Source organism: Euwallacea similis, chromosome 14, assembly GCF_039881205.1.
Source record: "Euwallacea similis isolate ESF13 chromosome 14, ESF131.1, whole genome shotgun sequence".
Taxonomy (NCBI): Eukaryota; Metazoa; Arthropoda; class Insecta; order Coleoptera; family Curculionidae; genus Euwallacea; species Euwallacea similis.
In genome coordinates, this window is record NC_089622.1 from 3,521,152 (window position 1) to 3,543,909 (window position 22,758).

The 22,758-nt window shown below is 35.5% G+C and overlaps 1 protein-coding gene across 1 annotated transcript; it reads left to right on the forward strand.

The window, feature by feature from the left end:
• Window positions 1–11,494: 11,494 nt before the first annotated feature.
• Hmx (H6-like-homeobox) lies at window positions 11,495–21,839 on the forward strand. The gene is made up of 4 exons (XM_066396892.1): window positions 11,495–11,925; window positions 19,001–19,152; window positions 20,294–20,717; window positions 20,776–21,839. The coding sequence occupies exons 1-4, from the start codon at window positions 11,582–11,584 to the stop codon at window positions 21,185–21,187; spliced, it is 1,332 nt and encodes a 443-aa protein (XP_066252989.1). The 5' UTR covers window positions 11,495–11,581; the 3' UTR covers window positions 21,188–21,839.
• Window positions 21,840–22,758: the final 919 nt, after the last annotated feature.

The following is a 22,758-nucleotide window of genomic DNA, read 5'->3' on the forward strand; positions in this document are numbered from 1 at the left end:
TTGAGTTTTTTTGATATTTCTTTGGCTTCGAGGGATGAATTCTAAAATAGTTATGAAAATTTTTGTAAAACCAACATTGACAACCAGACTTATTTATGTTTTTGAACCATAAAGAAACTCTTCTATAAATGTCCATGAATCAATAAGCCCGTAAATGTATGAATTGAATAAACCATCATTCCATATGGGTTACATATAATGTTTTTTGCCTATTGATTTCATATTAATTTATTATTAACTTTAACTTTTGAATTAAAATGAAAATACCTCCGAAATACCTTAAACACCTGTTAAAAAAATATGTGTTCGGGAGCCACTATTTACACTACAATGAATCAGTTTATAGCCTTAAAATAGTATTACAAAAAGCCCTTTATAATAAAATTAATAATTAGACATAAAATATATTTTTTCATTCCCAGCAAATATTTATTGTCAAGATTATACGATTATTTAAAGCAATCTAGGCTAGGAATTTTCAAATTTTTGATTCAAAAGTGGGTCATAGACTGAAGATCGACTAGAATCAAAGGCGTTAGTTTTTTTTTATTTCAATAAGATCTGTATATTTATACACAAAAAGTCTGACAACAGATCCTCGAAAACTGCTCAATGTATTTAAAGAACAACTTATACAAAAGAAGGAAAATTTTAAAAGTTCTACCGTTATGTTGTGGTGAGTCAGCAACTATCCAATTCCGATTCTATTTTATTTCTTTGTTAGCAACAAATTACATTTACCAATTCTCCTTAAGCTTAAACTAAGGTGGGTGTTAAACTTTGCTTAGACACTTGCACCAATTAAATTGGTAAGAGTAATACACTTTTAAATTTAAATGCATGTTTGACAACAATATAGTTGGTATGGAGATTTTGAACTTACTTAACATTTTAATTTTATTTCAATTTGGGTACAACTAGCACAAATGATCTTAAATATTATATTATTAAAGAAAACCATGTTACTCATGTTATTTCTTTTTAATGACACCAGATAATTTTGTTTGGGATCCGACTCTATAAAAATATATGACAATGAGAATGAAAACATTATCCAATAAGATAGATGAATAAAATTATTTGATAAATTCACAGTGACATAACTTTTACCTCTACTGAATGTGATCGTTATAGTAGTGAAGTGAACTATTCTGTTTCATTTAATTAAAATTGCTATTTGATAAGAACATGTTTTTTTTGTAAACTTTTTATAATAGGTCTTGGTGTTGTTACAATGTCCTCTTTATTTATGTTAATGTTGTGAACATCAGGTTAAAATTTTATTTGAATGTAAAGGTAAGAAAGGCATTTGGAATTCACTTTTTATGGTACAAATTTTTCATAAAATGTAGCGTTCGGCCAAGGGATTCTTTGCCAAAATACGATTTTTGATATTTGCTCCAAACTGTAAAACTGAATGAAGCTTTACATATGAAATATCATCGTAATCAGAAACAAAATTCATGATGGTTGCTGAAAATCAGAAAGTAGGATCTGAAATACGACATGTTATAAAATAGGAAAAGTTGCATTAATAAGGTGTCAATACATATGAATTACTTCGTTAAATAAGCTTATGGTTACCGAGATTTGCATGATTGAGGTCCAGAAATTCTGGCTCTCTCTATACTGCAGTTGTGGAATACTTATGGTCCTCATACCTTAGAGTTAAACTTAACGTTTGGATCGCAATGATTAGGAATATTTTTATTGAAACACTTGCATTGTTTTCCGAGAGATCAAGGCTAGGAGTTTTCAAATATTTTAAACTGGCTCGACATAGACTAAAGTTTGACTAAAAATACTCCCTTTAAATTTTCTCCAATCCAACAAGGTCTGCATATTTATATGAAATCACCTCAAGGCAAATCTTCAAGTCAAATTTTTATGAGAAAATTAATCTTATCGCAAAAATATTAAGTTGTTAATTGTCGCGATTTTTTCTAAGAACGATTTTTCTTCTTGTGATTATTCACTGTAAGATTACGTTATGATTTAGAGAGATGTAGGCTAAGACTGATAAAACTTTCTTAATACAAAATTGGTGGGTTGACCTGGAGCTAGGTTCAGGAAAGATGTCAGATTCCATCCGATCCAATATGATTTGCATATTTGTACGACAATCCCCTTAAAGATTCCTCGAGGGAGGATTTTTCTATCAACCCCAATCCGAAGAGCGACACCCCGAAAATAACAAACGACAAACTTTTGATACTTATTTACATAAAACAAATGACTGCGCTCGTCCATACGAAAAGTTGGCTAATATTTCAGCGCCGAGGTGTCTTGGCGTCACCTTCCCAGGCGTCGAGGCAGGTATATTTCCCTGGGGAACCGGGATACGCTCCACGGGGTTGACGGGTTGTCGCTTTTTTATATTTCCTCGCCACATCCGATGATCTGTATCTTAATTTAAAACTGTCAATTTTAAGGCTGCGCAGGCGGCTGACAAATACGTGACTTGATTTAAGGGCGATGCAGTGTTGGGTAAAGAATTTTGTCCGAATATCGAATACGACTGTTCGAAAAATGGAAATTTTATAGCTAATCTCCTTTCCGGCCATTTCATTGATTGTAATACATGATAGGATGGAAAATAATTGGAGGAGACCAACCAAAACAGCTACTTCGATGGCTTATACTCCCACGGTTATTGAACTACTCTTTTTATCTCAAAAAAAGTAGCAATGGTAAAGTAATAAAAGTAGTAAAAAAATTAATAATAGCAAAGATAGTAAAAGTAGCACCTATGTACCCTTGTTTGCCTGAGGCATGGAATATAGTTCAACATCAGTAGGCGCATTATAGCTCTCTAAATAGTTACATCTGTTGGTTCCTTCTAAAAAATTTTTCACTCTTACCTTTTCTGTCTTCTTTCCATAACAACATTGATAATGTTGAAGGATGAAGCAAAGTCAAACATAATTAAAAATTTTATTATTCAAATTTAGTATGAGAACAGACACTTATAAATCAGGCACACTTTAGGATCTGCAGAAAATGATTTCATTTTTAGTACCTCGATCTTCTTTTACTTTCAGTGAGTCTTTTATAAAGTAGGTAAGTTTTTTTTATTAATTTATTTCATATATCGACTTCGCGTCCCATTTCAAAACCAAATCTAATCTTCCGATTTTGTCAAATTATCGATTCAAAAAAATCGGGAGGGAATCTGCAAGAGGAGGGGCTCTTTTCTTTGTTATTAACTCGAAAACGGCGTTATTAAATAATTTTTTGACATTGTAGTTCGTTTGAGAGATATGAAAAAAAATTAAAGATAAAAACTTTAACATCCCATATCTCAGAAAGTCTTAAGAGTAAAATTTGACAATCAAACTCGTGTTATTTTTCGATTCTCTATTCTTCAGGACTTTCAGAAACACCCGGTAGATACAAATCTTAAAATTTTGGCACGTATAAAAAGCAAATTTTTCAATTATGGTCATCCAATGGCATTAAAATGGACCCCACAAATTCAAAACCTACTAACAAATTAAACTGCTAGTCATAAGAGTAGATATCGATTGAAAAAAGACAACAATGAAGGCAAATTGGGGCCCGATTGTCGGGCCTGATTGTCGTCGTTTACCCCGCAGCGGCTTTTGATGTCGCAGCTCGCTTTTTAATCAGAACGAGAATACAACTTTGACATTTGACTGAGTAATCCGCCTTTTATTCTCTACTCTCGTTTTAGATTACTTTTCTATCTGTTGGGGGCGAGCGGCACAATACCAATCCAAGTACTTCCTTTTAAAATTACAATTTATTCAATTGATTACTTGAGGGAGGAGATCTGCACCAAAAAGCGGTGTCGTTTATTTGATGGTTCGACCATTTTGCCCACAAATAAAACAAAGCAGCATCGCAGTAATAAAACGAGCAACGGTGTCATTCCGAGGGCGACGCAGTGAGAAAAAAACAAACGACGGAGGCGACGCTCGTTTGTTTTGTCAACATCGACAATTTTAGTCCGCCTCAGGGTTTTTGCACATCAAAATTTCACTAACATTTTTATGACGTAATATAAATAATTTTTCCCGGAAAGGATCATTTCTAGCATCAGTTTATTGAAAAACTAAATAGAGGTTAGTTGCCACACATCTGCTATTTTTCGATTTGTGTTCCGGACTATTTTGGATTTGAAAGAACATAATAAATTTCCTTTAGACTGATATACCCTATCTAAGTCTCAAAAGTTCATTTCAAATCTAAATATTCACTGACATAGATCGATGGTTTTTCCTCTTTTTCGAACTGATTTCGTGTTTTTATTGTTCCGTAAAATGTCATCTGGGCGACGCCACGATTTGTTGATGCAACTAAATGGAAAATTTTCTTTCTATAGAAAACATTTATATTTATTTTCTTACAAAAATCTAGTGGAATGTGTAAAAGTTTCTTCTTGCAAATGTTTAAAATTCGTTCATTTTTAGACTGATTTCATGGTTTTATTGTTGTACAAAATGGAGGAAACGGCACTGCTTCTATTTTAAGTAGAAATAAGCGGCGGTTTTTTCTGCTTATAGAAGACATCCACATTGTGTATATTCCCTGAAAAAATCAGTCGTGTATGCAGATTATTCCTTTTTTATCATTTGAAGGTCGTTATATTTTCAAATTGATTGTATGATATTTTATTGCCAAGGAACATTCATGTAGAAAACGCCACTGCTACTGTCAATATAAAAACTTTCTGTGCGCATATAAAACACTGACGGTTATTTTTGTCAAATAACTCAGTGGCGTATGCCAACAATTTTGTTTTCAAATTTTGTAGATCGTCTCCTTTTCCAAATTGACTTCATATTTTTAAAAATTCATGTGGAGGCCGCCGCTGCTCTTCAAAATTTAGGTGTCTGAACATATTTCTGCTTATATCGTAAACATTTGTGTCTATTTTACAACAAAAATTCAGAGGCGTATGTCGAATACACTTTTTGTCGCAAATTTTCCGAATTCGTAATTTTTCAAATTGATTTCATTTTAAGTTATTTATTTCTAACAAAGATTTATGGGGATAACGCCACAGCTTTTCACTAGAATTGGCAGAAACTTTTCGACCCATAATAGACAGTAATGTCCTGTCTTCTGGTCATCTTGTTAAAAATCAGTGTACCACTTTCCATACTTGAACATGTAAAACATGGGTTACTAAACCGCATTCACACACCACAATACATTGCTGACAATAAGTAACATTCAGAGGTAGTTGAAGCGTGTATAAGTGATCATTCTCGTTAGTTAGGAAAACACGTCCATTGTCACCTATTGTGCCGAGAATGGGCTCTTAAGTACACTTCGATACACTCTTCAGGCTGCCACACAAAGGGCCTAAGAAGCGTATTAGGGATTAACAGCCTTTAGAAAGCTCGAGGTGGAGATGTTTACGTAGAAGGGACAAATTGAGTATAGATGCTTAGAGAGGCTGTTACGACTAATTTAGTAGAAAAAAATCAAGTAGTGGCAACTTGGAGATGTGCATGTATAAAAAATATATAATCGAAGCCTGAAAGGGGGGAAACTCGTTAAAGAAAGGTCGTGGAGATCGCATGTTTATCATCCCAATTATAAAGCTGCCAAAGAAAACGTTAAAGGGGGACTTCGTACAGAAGTTTTGATTCGAAAGATATCTTTTCAAGTCCTTCGTTAACTCGGCGAGACATCAAAAGTAAAATTAAGGGAATCGTCGTGCCATTCAGCGCTTTGATCAGCGATGAATGGCCCAGGCCAGAGGAAATGAAAATGGAGATGATTACCAACTCTGGAGGATTTTTAAAAGTTCCGGATTATTTTTGGAAAGGCGCTTTTAATGACGCCTCTCCTCGTCTAGTTGGCTTATCCCGTCTGAAAATGCATGCATTAATAACACTTTCAAAGTAATAACTAAAAGGAATTTTTCATTAGCGGAAAAGTAATTATAGTTTCAAAGAGCGGTTTTTTTATTCTTCTTTAAGTATCGACCTTTAAGTGTTTCACAAGGCATTTCGGGAGAATTTGCTTAAGCATCCCGAAAGGTGGTACTTAGGGCGACACAATGGGGTGACAATGGATCTGTTTTGCTAACGAACGATCACTTATGTACGCCTGAATCGGTTGTATTGTATGGAGAGGATTAGACGTTTAACCCAAAGTAAGTGGTTGTGTGTCGGCATTCGCACACCTTAAGCACCTTTAGTTACGTTAATGCCATTGTGCAACGCCTGATTTAGATATCTAATGCCTCTATTCACACGTACCGAGAAGTTAGAAACAGCTTTAGGACGGGATTTTGGGGAACAACTATAGACCGATTTCGGACCTGAAGAAGTTGAAGAGAATCGTATGAATCTGCCTATTCCGATGGAAACAATTTAAAACTTATTGATCATGCTCTAAGCTCATCATCGCATGCTCAGATTTATTCAGTACTTACATAACTAAGTATGTTTAATGCGATTGAGGCGGATTGCTCATCCTTTTTTTAATTTTTGCGAATAATGTCTCACACGCAAGTAGGAGTGGCTGGAGAGGTGGAATTGCACATTACTCTCAGTTAAAACTAACTGAGAATAACGTTTATCCTTTGGTACGAAGACGGGATAGAACCTTCGTTTTACTTTTCGGTGACAAACCGGTGACCATCTTCAAGACATAGGAAAAATTGTCATAAAAATGAAAATTAGTAGCTAAGTAAAATGCGTGGAAGGTGAAAATTCACAATTTGTGAAATACTCGAAAAGTCCTCTTCTCAGTCGCTAAGGAGTTTGTGGTTGACTGATAGATTTGAGGTAAGTGATTTATACTTTATCACAGTACCTTATTTAACCACTGTTTTTTTTTTAATTTAATTTTCCGTGTTGAGTTCCTTTTGGTGTACCCGAGGCTGACCTCTCGCTTAAGCGAAGGTAAAGGTGTTGTCTACGATTAAAAAATTGAAAGCCTTTTAGATGACGACCATAAAAGTCTTAGAGATACAAATTTATAATACTTAAAAAAACATAAAAATAATTTTACGGATATAGAAAAATACAAATTGACATCTTACAAGCGTAAAACACCTCTTTTGTATGGTATTCCTAAAATCGACAAAAATTATATATCCTTAAAACTTAATGTTATGAGTACGTTAACTCATTCATCACTGACTAGATTTTTATTAAATATACTAAATCTATTAGTAAGGCAAAAGAAAAAAATTAAATAATACAACTTAGAGTAGTCACCAACACAAAAAAAATTTTTTTCAAAGAGACAGAATTGGAGTTTAAAATTGGAATAAGATCTGCGTTATACTATATGAAATAAGTTGACATTCATATCATTCTTATCATTGTAACGTACTTGCTCTTTTGGTTAAAAGATGTTGACGATCGCGAATGTAGTAAAGAACTGTTTTTATTTAGTCTTGACAACTACTTAAATAAACTAATTTGACAAAAAGTAACTATTCGCAAATACTCTAAAAAATAATAATAATTGGTGGTTTGCCAGACCTATCTATGACAACAACCAAATTATAATACACCTATAAATAAACTAATTATTATCAATTAAAAAGGAACAAGTAAGGAAGTAAATCAGGTACTCACAATCAGCACCTGACCTAAATTACGTGCACCACATACTCTTAAACCAGACACTCGGTACCACTAACGCACCCCCTGTGTGTAAAAAACATCATCATTTTATAAAACTGTTATTTATAGAATATTGTGAGATTAAAAAAAGATTTTGTAACGAATTCAGAAAATTTCTAAACAACATTGTAGCAAAGTCGAATTCGAATCAGAGAAACTTATAACACAAGAAATTGCTAATTATAGTTTCAATTTTATTAAGCAACTTTTTCAATAGTTTTGAGATTCGTCACATATAAAAATTAAAAATCACGAAATCCTAATCCATTAGAATAACACTTTAGCCCTGTCTCTTATTTCTCGGCAATCTACATGACTTATGAATTAAACTTCCTGCCTCATCTTCAATATAAAGCCATCCCGACCCAGAAACGTTCGTTTTAACTTCCACGCTTGAAGAAAAAAAGAGAAAAGAGTTGTCTTATTACGAGAACTAAAGATAATTCATCAGGTTCCAGCCGGCGCCATCATTGTCTTGGACCTATGCGAAATTTGAACGGCTCATTTCATGCGGTCCGTTACAAAGAAACCATAGAACGGTACCAATTAGTGCTGACAACTCGAATTAGGTTCCGATGGATACGTTGCGGTTGTTTTTCGTTTTTACACAAAAATGCAGAAGCCGAAATTGTTTGCTTGAGCGTATAATGAAGATGGAAGAAGACATGAATTTAAAAGGGAAATGTATCATATTAGTCAGAATCGATAATCGTGATGATTGTGAAGGCTTAAATACAGCTCAATACCCAGCAATTTCGTTGGGTTGAAACCAAATTTTGTCAAAAGGGTCGTTACTTGGTCTACAATTTCTATTCGTGATTTTTCAACAGTGAAAACTGGAGCAGATGCCAGTTGATACATAATAGGTTTGAGCAGATATATGACCGAAGAGCTGTATACTAAATGTCTTATAGGGTAGAAATAATATTTAGACAATATGGATTTGGGGGCCAATGATTTTTTTGTTAAGATATTATGGAAATTTCGAAAATTTAGAGCGACTTTGTAGAATAAATTTCAGTGTTCAGGGGGCTACAGATAATGGTTAAAATACAATTTTCTAGGAAGTATTATCAGTAGATAAAAAAACTGTTTTCTGTTCTAAGATATGCGTAAGTATAAGAAATCATGTAAGTTTCGATACATCTGTGTAATTAGTAATGGCGACCAATAACTTTTCAGTTCAGTGCTATGCTCACATGAATTTGCTTTACGGTGACACCCACTTACTTCTCGATCGATATTTTCAGGTTGGCTATTTCTTTCCTGTTTTGTCTTCCCTTATGTCTTCTAGTCCCATTTTGAGAATCTCATTAGTGCATTGGGGGACACACGGCCGGGTCCTCATGAATTTGCTTTGCACCGAGAGTAGAGCTTACCCCTAGATGTTTCATAATGTACTAAAAAGTTTCTAAAAGCGCCCGATAACGTCTTCCAGCGATGCACGCTCTTAATTTTGACATAATATTTCCTTTGATATTTTCCCTGAGCACTTTCTCTCAGTATTTTCCATGCATCCTATACTGGATTTTCCTTAGTTTCAATAGCCAAAGGCCAATCAGCCAGACTGGTAATCAGTGGCCGGCGGCTCAAGTGTCTGTCGGTCGAAATCGATCAAGCGAACTGCGGCGGTCTTAATCAATTAGTGCTGATTGAACTCAATTGCTGCGGGTCAGCAAATGGCCGGCCGCAAATTCACCCCCAACCTCCACCCCAATCCTGAACCCCACAAATCAATCTCGGCCTTAGTTCGATTTAACGCAGCTGCAATATCTACTATCAAACTTTAAAAAAATATTTCACCTCATGATGCGCTCGAACCCTTACGATGGCAACCACTAACAGCCACCCCCGCCATCATCATCATCACCGTCAACAGGGGGGCAATCAGCCTAATTCCCCAAACCCATTCAGCTAAACAAGGAAACATCTGAACGGCGGCGTCGCGCCTTTCATCCCCTCTACGAGAGGGGTTGGACCCTCCTCCGTGCCCCGCACCCCACCGGCGTCCAATCCCGTTTAAGGCCCGATATTTACAACTGTTGCGTCGTCTTCGGTCGTGCGATAAATGGCCATAACTTAACGCGTGTTCACATGCCCTCACTCTTCTGATAGTAGTTGCATCGTCAACGAGTTGATTGCGATCAGGGGCGCGTGTTCTCCTATAATCGCTCAATTGCTTCATTTTGTAATATCAACTTTTATGAGTATGTATTTATATTGGAATTGATTTCTTGATGATTATGAGCAGAGTTACATGGTGAAAATTATCGTAATGATGATAAGCAAATAAATTCTACAGTGTACCCACTTAAAATTGTTCCTAGGGGCGTTTTTGTGAGTCTAACATTTTTATTAGTACCGATAAAGTGCCAGGGTTTGGTTGCTTCTAATTGCGTTTATACTTTCTTAAATATTATTCCATAACGCCTCTCTGCTGTTAGGTATACATTATATACTAATGACTTCGAAATTTTAAAAAAATCTAATGGGTTTAGGTCGAGATCTCGTGATGGCCACAAATATTCCACCAAACCATCGATGGGAAAAATTAATATTTAAAATTCTCTTGCATATACTATAGGGTAATGAGCATCAGATAATGCTTCAGAACGACTATTTAACAAAGCTATGGTTTTTATGGTCTACCTCGTAATGCAAGCGGTCAATGAATTGATGGTATTCATAAACCCTTGAAGGCGTAACTTCAGCTTTCATTGTGTAACTAGTTACAAAATGAAAGCATATACTTTTATTTAATAACTCAGTTAACAAATTGGACCGGTAACACACAAGTGGTTGCTGTAGTTCAACACACACAGGTCATTCTGTGAAAATGTTGAAGTTTCTGTTTTTTTCTTATTATTTCTTCATCGTGCGGTAAAACGATGAAACTCTTAGAAAATGCTATGTTATGGAATTGGTGTCATATTGCCTGGTAGCTCGCTTCGCTTATCCCGCAAAATCTCACTTGTTACATAAGACTATGTGCTTCCTAAGTAATTACATAAATAACTATAACGCGCCAGTTTATGATTCTATTAATATTTCTCAGAAACTTTCAAGAAAATAATTTCCGATGCAGTTTCAGGTGCGACATCTTGTTTGTATTCTTGTTACAAGGACTGATACATTCTTAGTTCGAGGAATATGTACGTTTCTGATATAACTACTTATTTTTCCGTCATTCTATAAGATAATGGTCTGACATAAAACAGTGTGTAAAATTTCAAACTACCGAATCAGGACTGCTAAAAAGTTGAAGAATATTTGTGGATATTTTAATAATTAATGTGATATAAAGTAATTGACGAAGGTAATAGGTAATATAAGGAAGAAGAATCCTTAAAGACATAAGGCAACAAAGTCACGTCCTGTTTGAGAAACTCTATCCCAGAAAAAAAGTATCACATTTAACAGCTTAATTCCGCTAAAAGAGTGGCAATTTCCCGACAAAACCCCCGGCTCGTAAGCTAGAAAACAGCCAATTTCACAGCTCGCCTCCCCGACAAATTAGGCAAAGCGAATATGGCATAATCCTCGACACAAAAATTCCCCAACTGCCAAGAAACACCACTTTAAAGGCCGCTGACTAAACAGAGATGTCAAATAACTCACCGACCAAGTGCGAGCGCAACATAATATAATAGAGCCCCATCGCGGAGCTGGGGAAGAAATAAGAGGGCGAGAAAGAAACAGCATCAGCAACCCCTATATCGTCGACATGGCAGTCGTAGTGTCCACGAGAAAGAAAGGAATAAACTAGGGGTGGTTCCCGGTATCGCTTTGTACAGGGGTGTGTCCTTCGTTCGTCCGCCCCAAGCGAGCGAATGCAATCTAAACAAACAGAAAGGGCTATTTCACGACCGGCTGGAACAGTGGTTGTTCGTCCGTACGCGTTTTTTGATTAATGTGTAGAACTACGTGCTCATCTCTTGTCTTCTCAGTGGTTTCGGTGGCCGATCATGAGCTCTCCGGTTAGGGATATCGAGGTGAACGTTGTGTCCTCCCCGGATTCATCCAACAGCAGAAACAACTCGCCGGAGCCGGACTTTGGCAGGATGGTGAACCATCACGTGACCACGTGTTTCCCGGTGATAAGGACGAGTGACGACGAGGAGAAAAGTGATAAAGACCCTAAAATTACTGCCACGCAGAAGATATCCGGGAGTTCCACAAACTTTTCGATATCGAGTATCTTGTCCCGCGAGGAACCCACCTCGAAGAAGGCTGATTTTAGTGCGAACCCCTTGGCGAACGGACAAAGTATCTTAGATCCCATCAACCCTAATAGTTCAATGTTGTCAAGGTAAATATAAACCAGCAATCATCATTTAAACGGGCTTTATCGGGACAAAATCAAGCATTCTTGTTTCTTTTTAATTTACCTCAATGAAGTATCGCAATCCGCTACTTCAATGAACTACTCGACTATAGAGAAAAGCCCCTATAACTGTGTCTCCAAATATGTTCTATGCATTTAAGGAGGTTCTTTCATTCTTTTAATATTTGGGAATAACGCCTCACACACCAATAAAGGTTGTAGATATCATTCTCAGTTAAATCTAACTGAGATCCCATTCACCCTTTACTAAGGGCTGGGATAAACACGCTTGTTAACGTTTGGGTGACAAATTCGTCACCGTCTTCAGACTTAACAAAAAGAGCAGAAAAACGAACATTAACAGTTAACTAAGATGACCATTTAAATTGTCTGAAACACGGAAATCTCTCTCATTAATCGATGAGGAATCAGAGTTTCTTGGAGTCATGTCCTTATTCTAAGAAGTTGCTTTGAAGTGATTGCTGTTTGATTGTTATATTTAATTAAATCTGTCTTTTTTGTAAAATTTCATTTTCTGTGGTGGTTATTACTCTACGTGGTATTTATTAGTGTTTAGTTCCTTTTTATGTGTTCGAGATTGACCTCTTGTTCAAGCATGGGTAATCAAGTGTTATCCATGCTCGCTGAACAAGAGGCTACACGTCGATTTTTATTTACGCTTCTTTGATTAATACGATAATCAAACATCAACAATTTATCTCAAATCAATCTTTGGGAATAATAACATGAATCACCTCATAAAAGTGGCATCCCTCGGCGGTTAAGAAGAATTTCGGGTGTTTCACATAATTTAAATATTCACCTCTCATATATTTATATTATATATATTTATTGTTCACCGTTTATTTTCGTATTTCTGTTCTCTTTTTCTCGGATTTTGAAGACGGTGGCAACTTTGCCACCAAAACTCTAACAAGATTGCTCGGCCGAGCCTTTAGTAAAGAATGGATGTTATTGTCACCTATTTTTAACCGAGAGTAGTATGCAATTCTAATAATCTCAGTAATCATGACAAAAACATGAAAAATCATGTGAATCAATCATTTGTCATTAATAATTGTATAGAGAATGTCGATAAGGTATTTGGCAATAAAAAGTTGGTATGGCAAAAGCCTCTTTGCGTTACCTTGAAATCAGAAACCGGGTAGATTAACAGCCCAATCAATTTTTTCTGACTTACAGTAATAGTAGATGTCTTAATCAATCTGCAAGAAAAACTCTGTTGGGAGATTTCTACAAAAATTGCCTCGTTTCTCAAATTACCAACTACCAATCTCTACACGGGGGAGTTTAGGAGAACATCTGTTACAATTTAGCAGATTCCGGCGCTAATATAGGACAATTGAAGTGATTGAGGGATTGTAGAAGTCGATCTGTTACTGAGGAATATGAAAATAATTCAAATATTAGCAAGCTTCTTCTACTTCTTCTGCGACACGTGAATAGGTAGATAAAATCATATCTGATTAAATTGAACATTTATTTCCTTTTAAGTATTGGTCAACTACCAATATAATTTGCAATTCGTCCAAATGATCTTGGTATAGTTTTAAATATACTTCAAAAATATACAAAAACGTTTCCGTTTCCTTGACCTTTTATTTGGATATACGCATGAATTATTACGTCAGATGGGGTAATTTTTTATCTCCTTGTGAGTAAATCATGCCTTTATCATAATTCTCTTTAGTCCCTGTTCAGAAAGACCGAAGTTAATAATTTAGTCTTCGAAGTGCAGGAAATATGTTTATTAATTGGAATTCAAACTCATATCCCCCGGCTATATCTGAGGTCCTTCGGATGATTGAAACTTCTCCATCAGCAATGGAATCAGCTCTATTCAAGCCTCCTTTTGAAATCATTTTATAGGTACTTAATTCTTTGAATGTGGAGGGGCACGGAATACAATGTGTTTATGACAGAAATCCATAGCTCACCATACAAATTCGAATGGCTCTATATTCTCGATTCCAATAACTTTCATATGGTGCACATTGAGGACTTCATACGATAATATATACTGATGGCAAACAAGTTGAACTCATCAAATTTTTAAGCCGGGTGTATAAACCCGACGTGGGATTTGGCTTTGGTGCCAGATCCGAACGTCGGCTGAATTCATAACATACCTTGACAGCCTAATCTATATTCTTGAAGTTGGATTTGGCGTTGCACTGTGTCTCTCACATCTAACATATCCGTTCATTGTATGTTTAATATATTTACACTCGACCGCTGCAAATGATGTGGATCAGCTCGACGGACCGATAAAAAAAGGATTGAAAAATATTGTAGAGATGAAAAATTTTAAATTTCAATAAAATAGAGAGTGAAGAGCAAAAATTATAATTAATAAAATCCAGCAACAGAGAGTTAGTTGATGAATCAATTTGTCAATATTAACATGTCCACTAAATGATGGATCGTTACATAAAAAAGCTATTTACACAAAATGCATATTCGTTTTGTTACTATAGCAACAAAATTACACGATCATACTATTATAGATGGGGAGAGTAAAATCGAAACATACATATAATATATGTAAAATTAGAAAATAAATAGACGCCCAAATCTTTGAGGCTCCAAATGAAACTATAGAGCAAAAAAATCCTTAAAAACGGGAAGTGCATTTATGATAGAAATATCTGTTTAAAAGTAAAAATCGCATTTATGTATTGTTAAGTTAAGCAATAGTTAATTAAAATTATGTATTAAAATATATATTCTTTAAAAGCTATATAGCCGTATAAACAATTAATAGACAAGAGCCGGTGTTTAAATTTTACATTCCAGTGACCCTGATTGCACCATTCCTATCGATTATATGTAATTTATTGCAAACTCAAAATATCCCTGCAATTCTAACCGCATGATAGTAATTATTTTAGATGTGATTGAAATACACATTTATTCATTGCTGCGATCAATATATTTTGAGTTTGTGTTATATTTCTGCAGGAAAATATTAAAAGTTCAATAAATAATTACGATTTAGGAACGCACAACTAATATTATTTTTATTTACTATACACGTTAAAAAAGTAATTAATTTTGATACTACACATAAGTACTTTGGTTAGGAAATCGAGTTTGAACATTAAAGTATAACTTAATCATCTATGTCAACTGGTACCGGGTTAATGATGGGGCGAGGGTGGGCGACAGACACGAAAGGACGACAGATTTTATTGGTCGGCGGTTTTTCTTGGGGGTATAGAGACAGTAATTAAAAATGTCGTCCAAGGCACCAGATTTCTTAACCTGGCCTTGATGTCAACTCTTTTCAAGAGACACAAAGCTTGTTTTCTAAAAGAAACTAGCAAAACCATATGCTTTTATCTTCCTCTTAAAGTATTGCTATTTTCTGCAAGTACGGGCCTGGAGAGAACGTAATCCCACAGTTTATCATTTCAAGATCTTCATCACATTTTTCTTCCCGAAGAAAGCCACTGCCATTTTCCCCGTAGCTTCAGAAGAATGCCAACCATTTGACCCCTATGTTAATGTTTCAAAAATGGTAAACTTAGTTACTTGAAAACTAGATCTAGAGTAGAGAAATGTATAGGTATCACTATAGAATGAATATTTTAAAATATTTAGTGATGTATTGCTGAAAATCAATCGCAAGGACTCAAATACGAACCAAGTTTCCTAAGTAACTATAAAAATGAAATTTTTGCAAATCCTCAGATAACTTGAAAATTTTTCAAGATTAAAGTAGTAAATTTATACACAGGGGAACGAAAATTCGCAGTCCTAGAGATTACTTGTAAATTTTCGGAATAAGTACTGCAAATTCCAGTGAAAATGTGCAATAGCCCTAAAACGTTCTGATATCTCATTTGGGTATCTCATTTGAAAAAAAAAATAGTTAAGGAGACTCCATTTTCCTGCCAGAATTGCAAAGCTACAAGAAGTGAATATTTTCAATAAGTCCTCAATAATAACAGCAAATATATCAAGATACTCATAAAGAGTAAAAGAGTAATACCAAGTTTACCAAATTACTAAAAACGTAAATTTTCAGGAAAATAAACAAACAATTTGCAACTTAGAACCAAATATTTTCTTCACAGGATGATCTAAAGAGTTCTGAGTCGGTAGCTGAATAGCTGAGAGAACAGCTCTTTCCAAAAACGATTCCTTGAAAATCAGAACTCACACAAACTAGAGGTGCTGAGATTTCCTGTCATATTTTCGATCCCTTTGAACGTTTCTATTGTTTATGTTGTGAACATATGTAATTTTTAGTTTCAACACAAAAAATATTTGCAAATTGAAGTATTCCAATCAATGGATCATTTGAAAACGTATACTGGATCAAAGGGTGGTCCTATACAAATCCCAAACGTTTGATATTAATGAGTAAATATAAAATTGAATTTGCGCTTTGTGCGCCCACTATTATTCAACATTTTGTCGACTTTGTTGGAATTCCACACATAAAGCTCCAGACCAATTCATTAATTTACGATTGATATTTTTCTATGAAATGGTTTCAATTTAGCTTCGATTGAACCAAACGAACGCATCAACTGGCAAAATTATTGAAAACTGCGCTCTGCTCTTTGATAATAATAATGGCCGGTTTGTTTATTGCGATATTATTTCGCTATTGGCGAGTAGTTTATTTCAAACTGTGCAATTTTGACGGTTGGCAAATAAGCTTTCAAGCGATTTTTAAAGCAGCAATTTCGGCGTTTAGCAGTCTTACATGGAACGATATATCGGAGCACTTAAGAGGGTCTGCATAAGCCGCTTACAGATTCAGCGGAAGTTGCTGCTTCCGTTCAAGAAGTTCTCCTGCTTCTAGGGAACACTGAAACTTGGTGCTGCAAATTTAATGTTGCCAACTTCGTTGGTAAACGCTGTAGATGGACCTGGTTAGACAGAGGCGTCCTAGCTCGTCAGGCTGGGAAAAAAGTAAAAAATTCAATTCTCAACATTAAAAAAATCCTGAGAATTAGTTTTACGTGAGCTCTAAAGTCTCATTAATCCAGGCTTCTCTGCTAGAATCTTTAATCAGGTCAAATCACATCACTACAAGGTCTTCCAATGGGTTATGGTCATCTACGTGCACTTATGTGGGCGTTTTCAAAAAACTATTATGATCATTTTTAGGGAAAAAAACTAGGCAAATTCTCATCTAGAATCTCTTTAATAACATATCAGTGCTATCGACTTTCTAGACTTCTAGTGTTCTAGAATACAGATTGTTCAAAAAAATTGATACATTTGTTTGTGTAGTTTAGTAAAATATTTCAATTAGAGATATTTGAACAAAAAAAAATCTGTTTGAAGATTTTTTTAAGCTTTGATCAAAACATATCTGTATGTAACGATTTTGATATTAAAGCAATCTATTAAATGTTCAATTATTGGAATTATTAAATTATTATTGTAATATTTAAATTATTAGTACAATTGTAAAACTCGAACATTATAGATTTTTAATCATCTCCTAGAGAGTTAATGAGAGATGATAAACCTAAACTTAATCTCTCATTTCATCTAAAAAAATTAAGAATCTACAGCTGCTTCAGTTCTCGAGATACTTCTGATTAAAATGCGCACGACTGCATATCACAAATTTTTGTCTACAAGGTGATACTTTTTCAGGAGCCAAAATCCCTTTTACTACCTCAAAAGTATTTGTCGAGCGCTACTGACCCTTTTTAGTTCTCGAAATGTTAATTTTTTTAATTTTCGATCTTTTCTTTGAGACTTTTCAATCTCTTGCATTATTTCCGTATGCATCACAGTTTTGCAGCTATTTGCAAAAGTATACACATGAGTTTCCCCTAATAAGTGTATAATATCTCAAATGTCACCTTGGTCTCTCGAGATCTAAAGCAACTATGATATAAAATTTGAAAAAAAATTAACTTAGCACCCTGTAAATGGTTAAAATCCTACTGCAAAAAAAAAGATATATTATATATTTTTCAATCTCCACTGAATTTAACTCATTGTACATATAATCCCTTTTCTGTTAATATTTTAGCAGAATAATATCATTAGAAAAATCCGAAAGCAATTAATATTGAACGGAAAGCTAGCTAATGGGTCTAAAGTTATCGAAAAAGGAAAATCGTAAAAAATGTAAAGAACTGACATTTAACCAAAAAAGAAGAACATTGCAAAGATCTTTCTAGATGATGAAACAATTGTGAGCACAATAGTCTCCTATGTGAGAGAGGATAAACCAAAATTTGGAAGTCTCTAAAGTACGGCTCTGGAGAAAATATCGATTGATATCTTAACTTCTAAATATTTAAACGTGATTTAAGAGTTTTAAAACGCGAACATCAACGAGACGAGCCGATTTTCCCATCTGGGAAGCACTAAACGTCGGGAAATGGCTTTTCGCTCTAAGCCGAGCTTCGCCGTCGGTTTTAATTATTCCTTTAACTTGTTCTAACCAGATTTCCCAATTAAGCAAAATTTCCGAGTGTTGGCTTTTAGCGCCTTTTCTAAATTTTCCTTTAAGCTTATCGTTGCGAAATGAAACAAACCACCTTCCGATTGGAATCACTTAACTGTCTTCTATAACTCAATGTAAATCTAAGCATGATCATTGAATCGTCAACAACAAAATACAACAAATACAAAGCAGCAACAGAAATAGGTTATCTTCAGAAGAACTTTCCAGATTTCTACTTAAAAAAAATAGTTTCTCTAATTAAAATCTACAGAAGAAATCACAATCTAAACAAGCACTTCTATAAAACCAACCTTTGAATTATGCCAGGAAGCTTCCATTCTCATGTATTTTCTAATCCGTGGTTTAACAGGGTTTCTAGAAGAATATTACGTTTTTCTCATAAAAGCAGTTTTATGCCTGGGAAATTAGTTCCACTGAAATCTGCCACTAACGACGTCACTCCTCCAACCCAAAAAAAGACAAACACTCTTGACATAATACGAGTTATTAACTTGAGATTATCCCTACAAAGAACTTTAGAATTCTCAAAAAATGCTCCAATTTATTATCAGAAATAAATATTAATTACTAAAAACGATTCGTTTATTTCAGATTAGGAATCATGACCCACTTTGGGGCATTGGCGGCAGCAAGTAGCAGATACGCAGCCCTTTGCGGGGCAACTACAGACCCTAGAACTTTGCCCTGGTATTGGGGGCGCATTCCTGCACCTCAAGTTCCACGCGAGAAGCTCAGCCCTACAGGTACTACATTACAATTTCCTTCTATTGATAAACTAATCCCTGAACATTCTAAAGATAATTATATTTAACGCTTCCGAAGCCGTCTAACATGCTAAGTAATCGGCTGTGTAGTTTACTTTGGGGACTTCATTTTCCACAAACACTCAAGCGATTATTTTAACTCCAGTCAACCTGTAAAGTCGTCTAATTCTTGGTTGTGAAGTCAAACATGAAAATGGGTTTTTAAGGGCTTCAGGAAGGCCTATGGCCTTGTCCCTAAGGACGTAAGTATTTTAAATTAAACTGGCTGTTTTATGTTCTTGTGAAAGTTAACCAAAGAATTCGTTTTGAAATGCAATTTTTAGCAAATGATCGTTTTTGGTCGACTTAAAAAAATAATCAATTTATTGTTATAATAAAATAACAAAAACAATGATATTTTTGGACTTGGATATTACAACTTTTAACAATGTTCATCGTATCGATTGATTTTTCTTAATTTCGCTCGACATTAAAGCTTGTATCGTTCTTTAGTTTCTCCAAAATCGAATATTTATTCTTCCGCATCATCTCCCCTGAGACTGACGTCAAAATAGTTCAATCAACACATTTCAACCAGCGGCAATATGACCAAATAAACGTCATTTTGACGTCAATCTTCTGAAGAGTTTTACTACCCATAACGGCCATGTGCCTTGTAAGTGATAAAAACTGATCTTTCAAGATAAAAACTGATTTTGAAAGATCAGTTTTTATCACTTACAAGGCACATGGCATTTCCTGAAGTTTAACATTTTAACAGAATGTGACAACTCCTCGTTCTTTCTATTTATAATAATTTTTTCCGAAAGTCCCGAATCTCACTTTCAGAAGGCCGTAGTTCCGCCCCAAATAAAATTACTATCGGTCTGTCTTACATTTCCGATTAGTTTTGACGTACATTCGCCTCAATAATTCCTGCCTCGGGGCAGATTTTCTGCAGGAAAATTTGAACTGAGGCACCGAAAGGTTTCCGAAGTCTTACGTCGAGTTTGGGATGTAATCGAGGGAAACCCGGTAAAAGCGTCACCGTCGGCGTAAAGCTTAATCTTGCCAAACAATAAAAGCGTTTTCTAAAAAGCCGATTGCTTTATTAATTTCCAATGTATTTTCTTCCTTATAGGTGGCTCGACGAACGACGATCAAACACCACCACCCTCCCCTCGGGGAGCACCCAATAACGAAAGCCGATCCTCCAGACCTTCCTCACCTTCAGACCACCAAAGATCACCTACTACCTCACCATCCCCTATGTTAGCCTCGCATCCGGCTTTCATGGATCCAGGCTACGGGAGACGCTCCAAAAGTCCCATGGAAAACTATGGTCGTTCAAAGAGCCCTCAATTCCGTGATGGAGACAATATGGTTATTGATGAAGACGGCGAGGATGAGGAGAGTGATTACGACAATGAGAAAGACAAGAAGGTTCCAGGAGGCGATGGCATGAGCCCTGGAAGTTCGCTGGCCAATAAGAGGAAAAAGAAGACTAGAACTGTGTTTTCTAGATCGCAAGTGTTCCAGTTGGAATCGACATTTGATATGAAGAGGTACTATTTTGGAACTTCCCAGAAATTGCAATACTTCTTTTTTATATTTTCTTTTCAGATATCTCTCGTCTTCAGAACGGGCAGGCTTAGCAGCAAGCCTCCACCTCACAGAAACCCAAGTCAAAATCTGGTTCCAAAATAGACGCAATAAATGGAAAAGACAATTGGCTGCAGAGCTGGAAGCTGCCAATATGGCCCATGCTGCCCAGCGTTTAGTGCGAGTACCGATTCTTTACCATGAATCAGCAAACTCATCTATCAGACACCCCTTCGAGCAAAATCACGCAGCACTAAGTCTGCATCACTCCCTAGATAGCAGGGAGGGAGCTGGTAGTGCTGGGTCTCCAGTAGTGGGTGGTTCCACTGGTGCGTACCCCAGCTCCTTGTATTACCACCATCAGGCAGCAGTGGCGGCGGCAGTACATAGTTTACCTTCTAGTCCTAGGCCACCGATGTCTGGATTGGTCTGAAAGTTGACTTAGAAGCTTTGTGGGTACTGTGCAAAAATTTTTATGTGTTTGAACTTGTGAATAATTCGATGAGAAGTGAGTCATATCAATGGTTTAAGCTCATTTAAAATTGTGTATTAGATTTCGCTTATTCTGTTGTACCCCTGAACATTCACGTAATAAGTTTTGCGGAAAACAGGAAACATTCATGATTTTCATGTGGGAGTACTCTAGAATTTTTCTTAAAAATCAATTTTTAAATAATTTCGTAACTAGTTAGGAAATGTACAGTTTTATGCAATGAGTGGTATTCTCTGCAATACAGGGATTGGAAAACACTGTCAGGATCAGATACTTTCAAGTTAACGGGTTAACAGGTTAGCCATTTTCTACAAGGAGACGGTCCATACCAAAAGTTGAACTTTACAATAATCTAATATTAGTTTCTTTCATTTCCAATTGTATTTCCGTAAAACTTAGTATACCATAATTCAGGTTGTGTCTTCAATTTAGCAAGTCAGTGGCGCTTTGTGAGTGTAAATGGAAGCTTGATGTACATATTTTTGTATTTATCTATCCTTACTGTATATAGTATAAATATTTCTAAGCAGCTACTGCAGTTACCCTACTATGCCAAAACTTCTCTAGGAAATAACATTGAATGTACTATTATGTAGCAAAATTTAATCGTTGTTACGTAAATATTAAAATTATTATAAAACACATTAATGGTTTTTCTCCACCCCCTCACTGTTGGCTCGATGGAATTAACTTGGAGGATTCCATCGGTGTGGTATGTAAATCAGGCCGTTATTTAACTGTTATCTGGGACAATTAATTAGCCGCAGCGGCATTAGTCAGGCCTTCACCTAAGGCTAAAAGTAATTAATTGCGATTTACGCACGGTGAACACCCCTTAATTTATTGGTCTCTTATTAGGACACCGGGCTTTTTTCGGGTAGAAGTTCGATTTATGGCCATGGTCGGCACGATTACCTTGCAAGGATCATCCGGAGTTATGTTTAAGTTACGTTTCAGGTGTTAATGAATTAATGCAACGAATCTTCATTCGTGTTATAAGTAACAAGTTTTTACTTGATTTCCATTTTCAGTTAAGGCTATCTTAGAGAATTACATTTAATTTGGCTCCTAACTGCCATGGCTCTCAAAGTGTAATTTAAATCCAGAAATAAAAAACATCCATTTTCATTCAATACACCTCATTATTTCCCGATATTCTTAGCATTCAAATTTGGGTCAAAACACATCTAACGAAGACTCATTTTTTACTTGAAATGCTAAATTTAGAATAAGCGCTACTTCTTCACTTTCGAATAAGTTTAATAAGTGCGCTGGGTGTCCCAGATCAACGAGAAAGTTATTATACGATAGGACGCATTCAGAGGATCTGCATCAATCGAGCGCTGCAACACTTGAAGCTTGAATTAACACCTTTTTTCTGTCTAAAAATTTGGTTTAATAACCAGTTGTTTACTTGATGTAAGGAAATATTCAAAATTCCAGCTTTCCAGCGTAATCCTTTTTGTGACTGTAAAGCAGCTCTGTAGCGACATGCAATCGCTGCTTTGAAA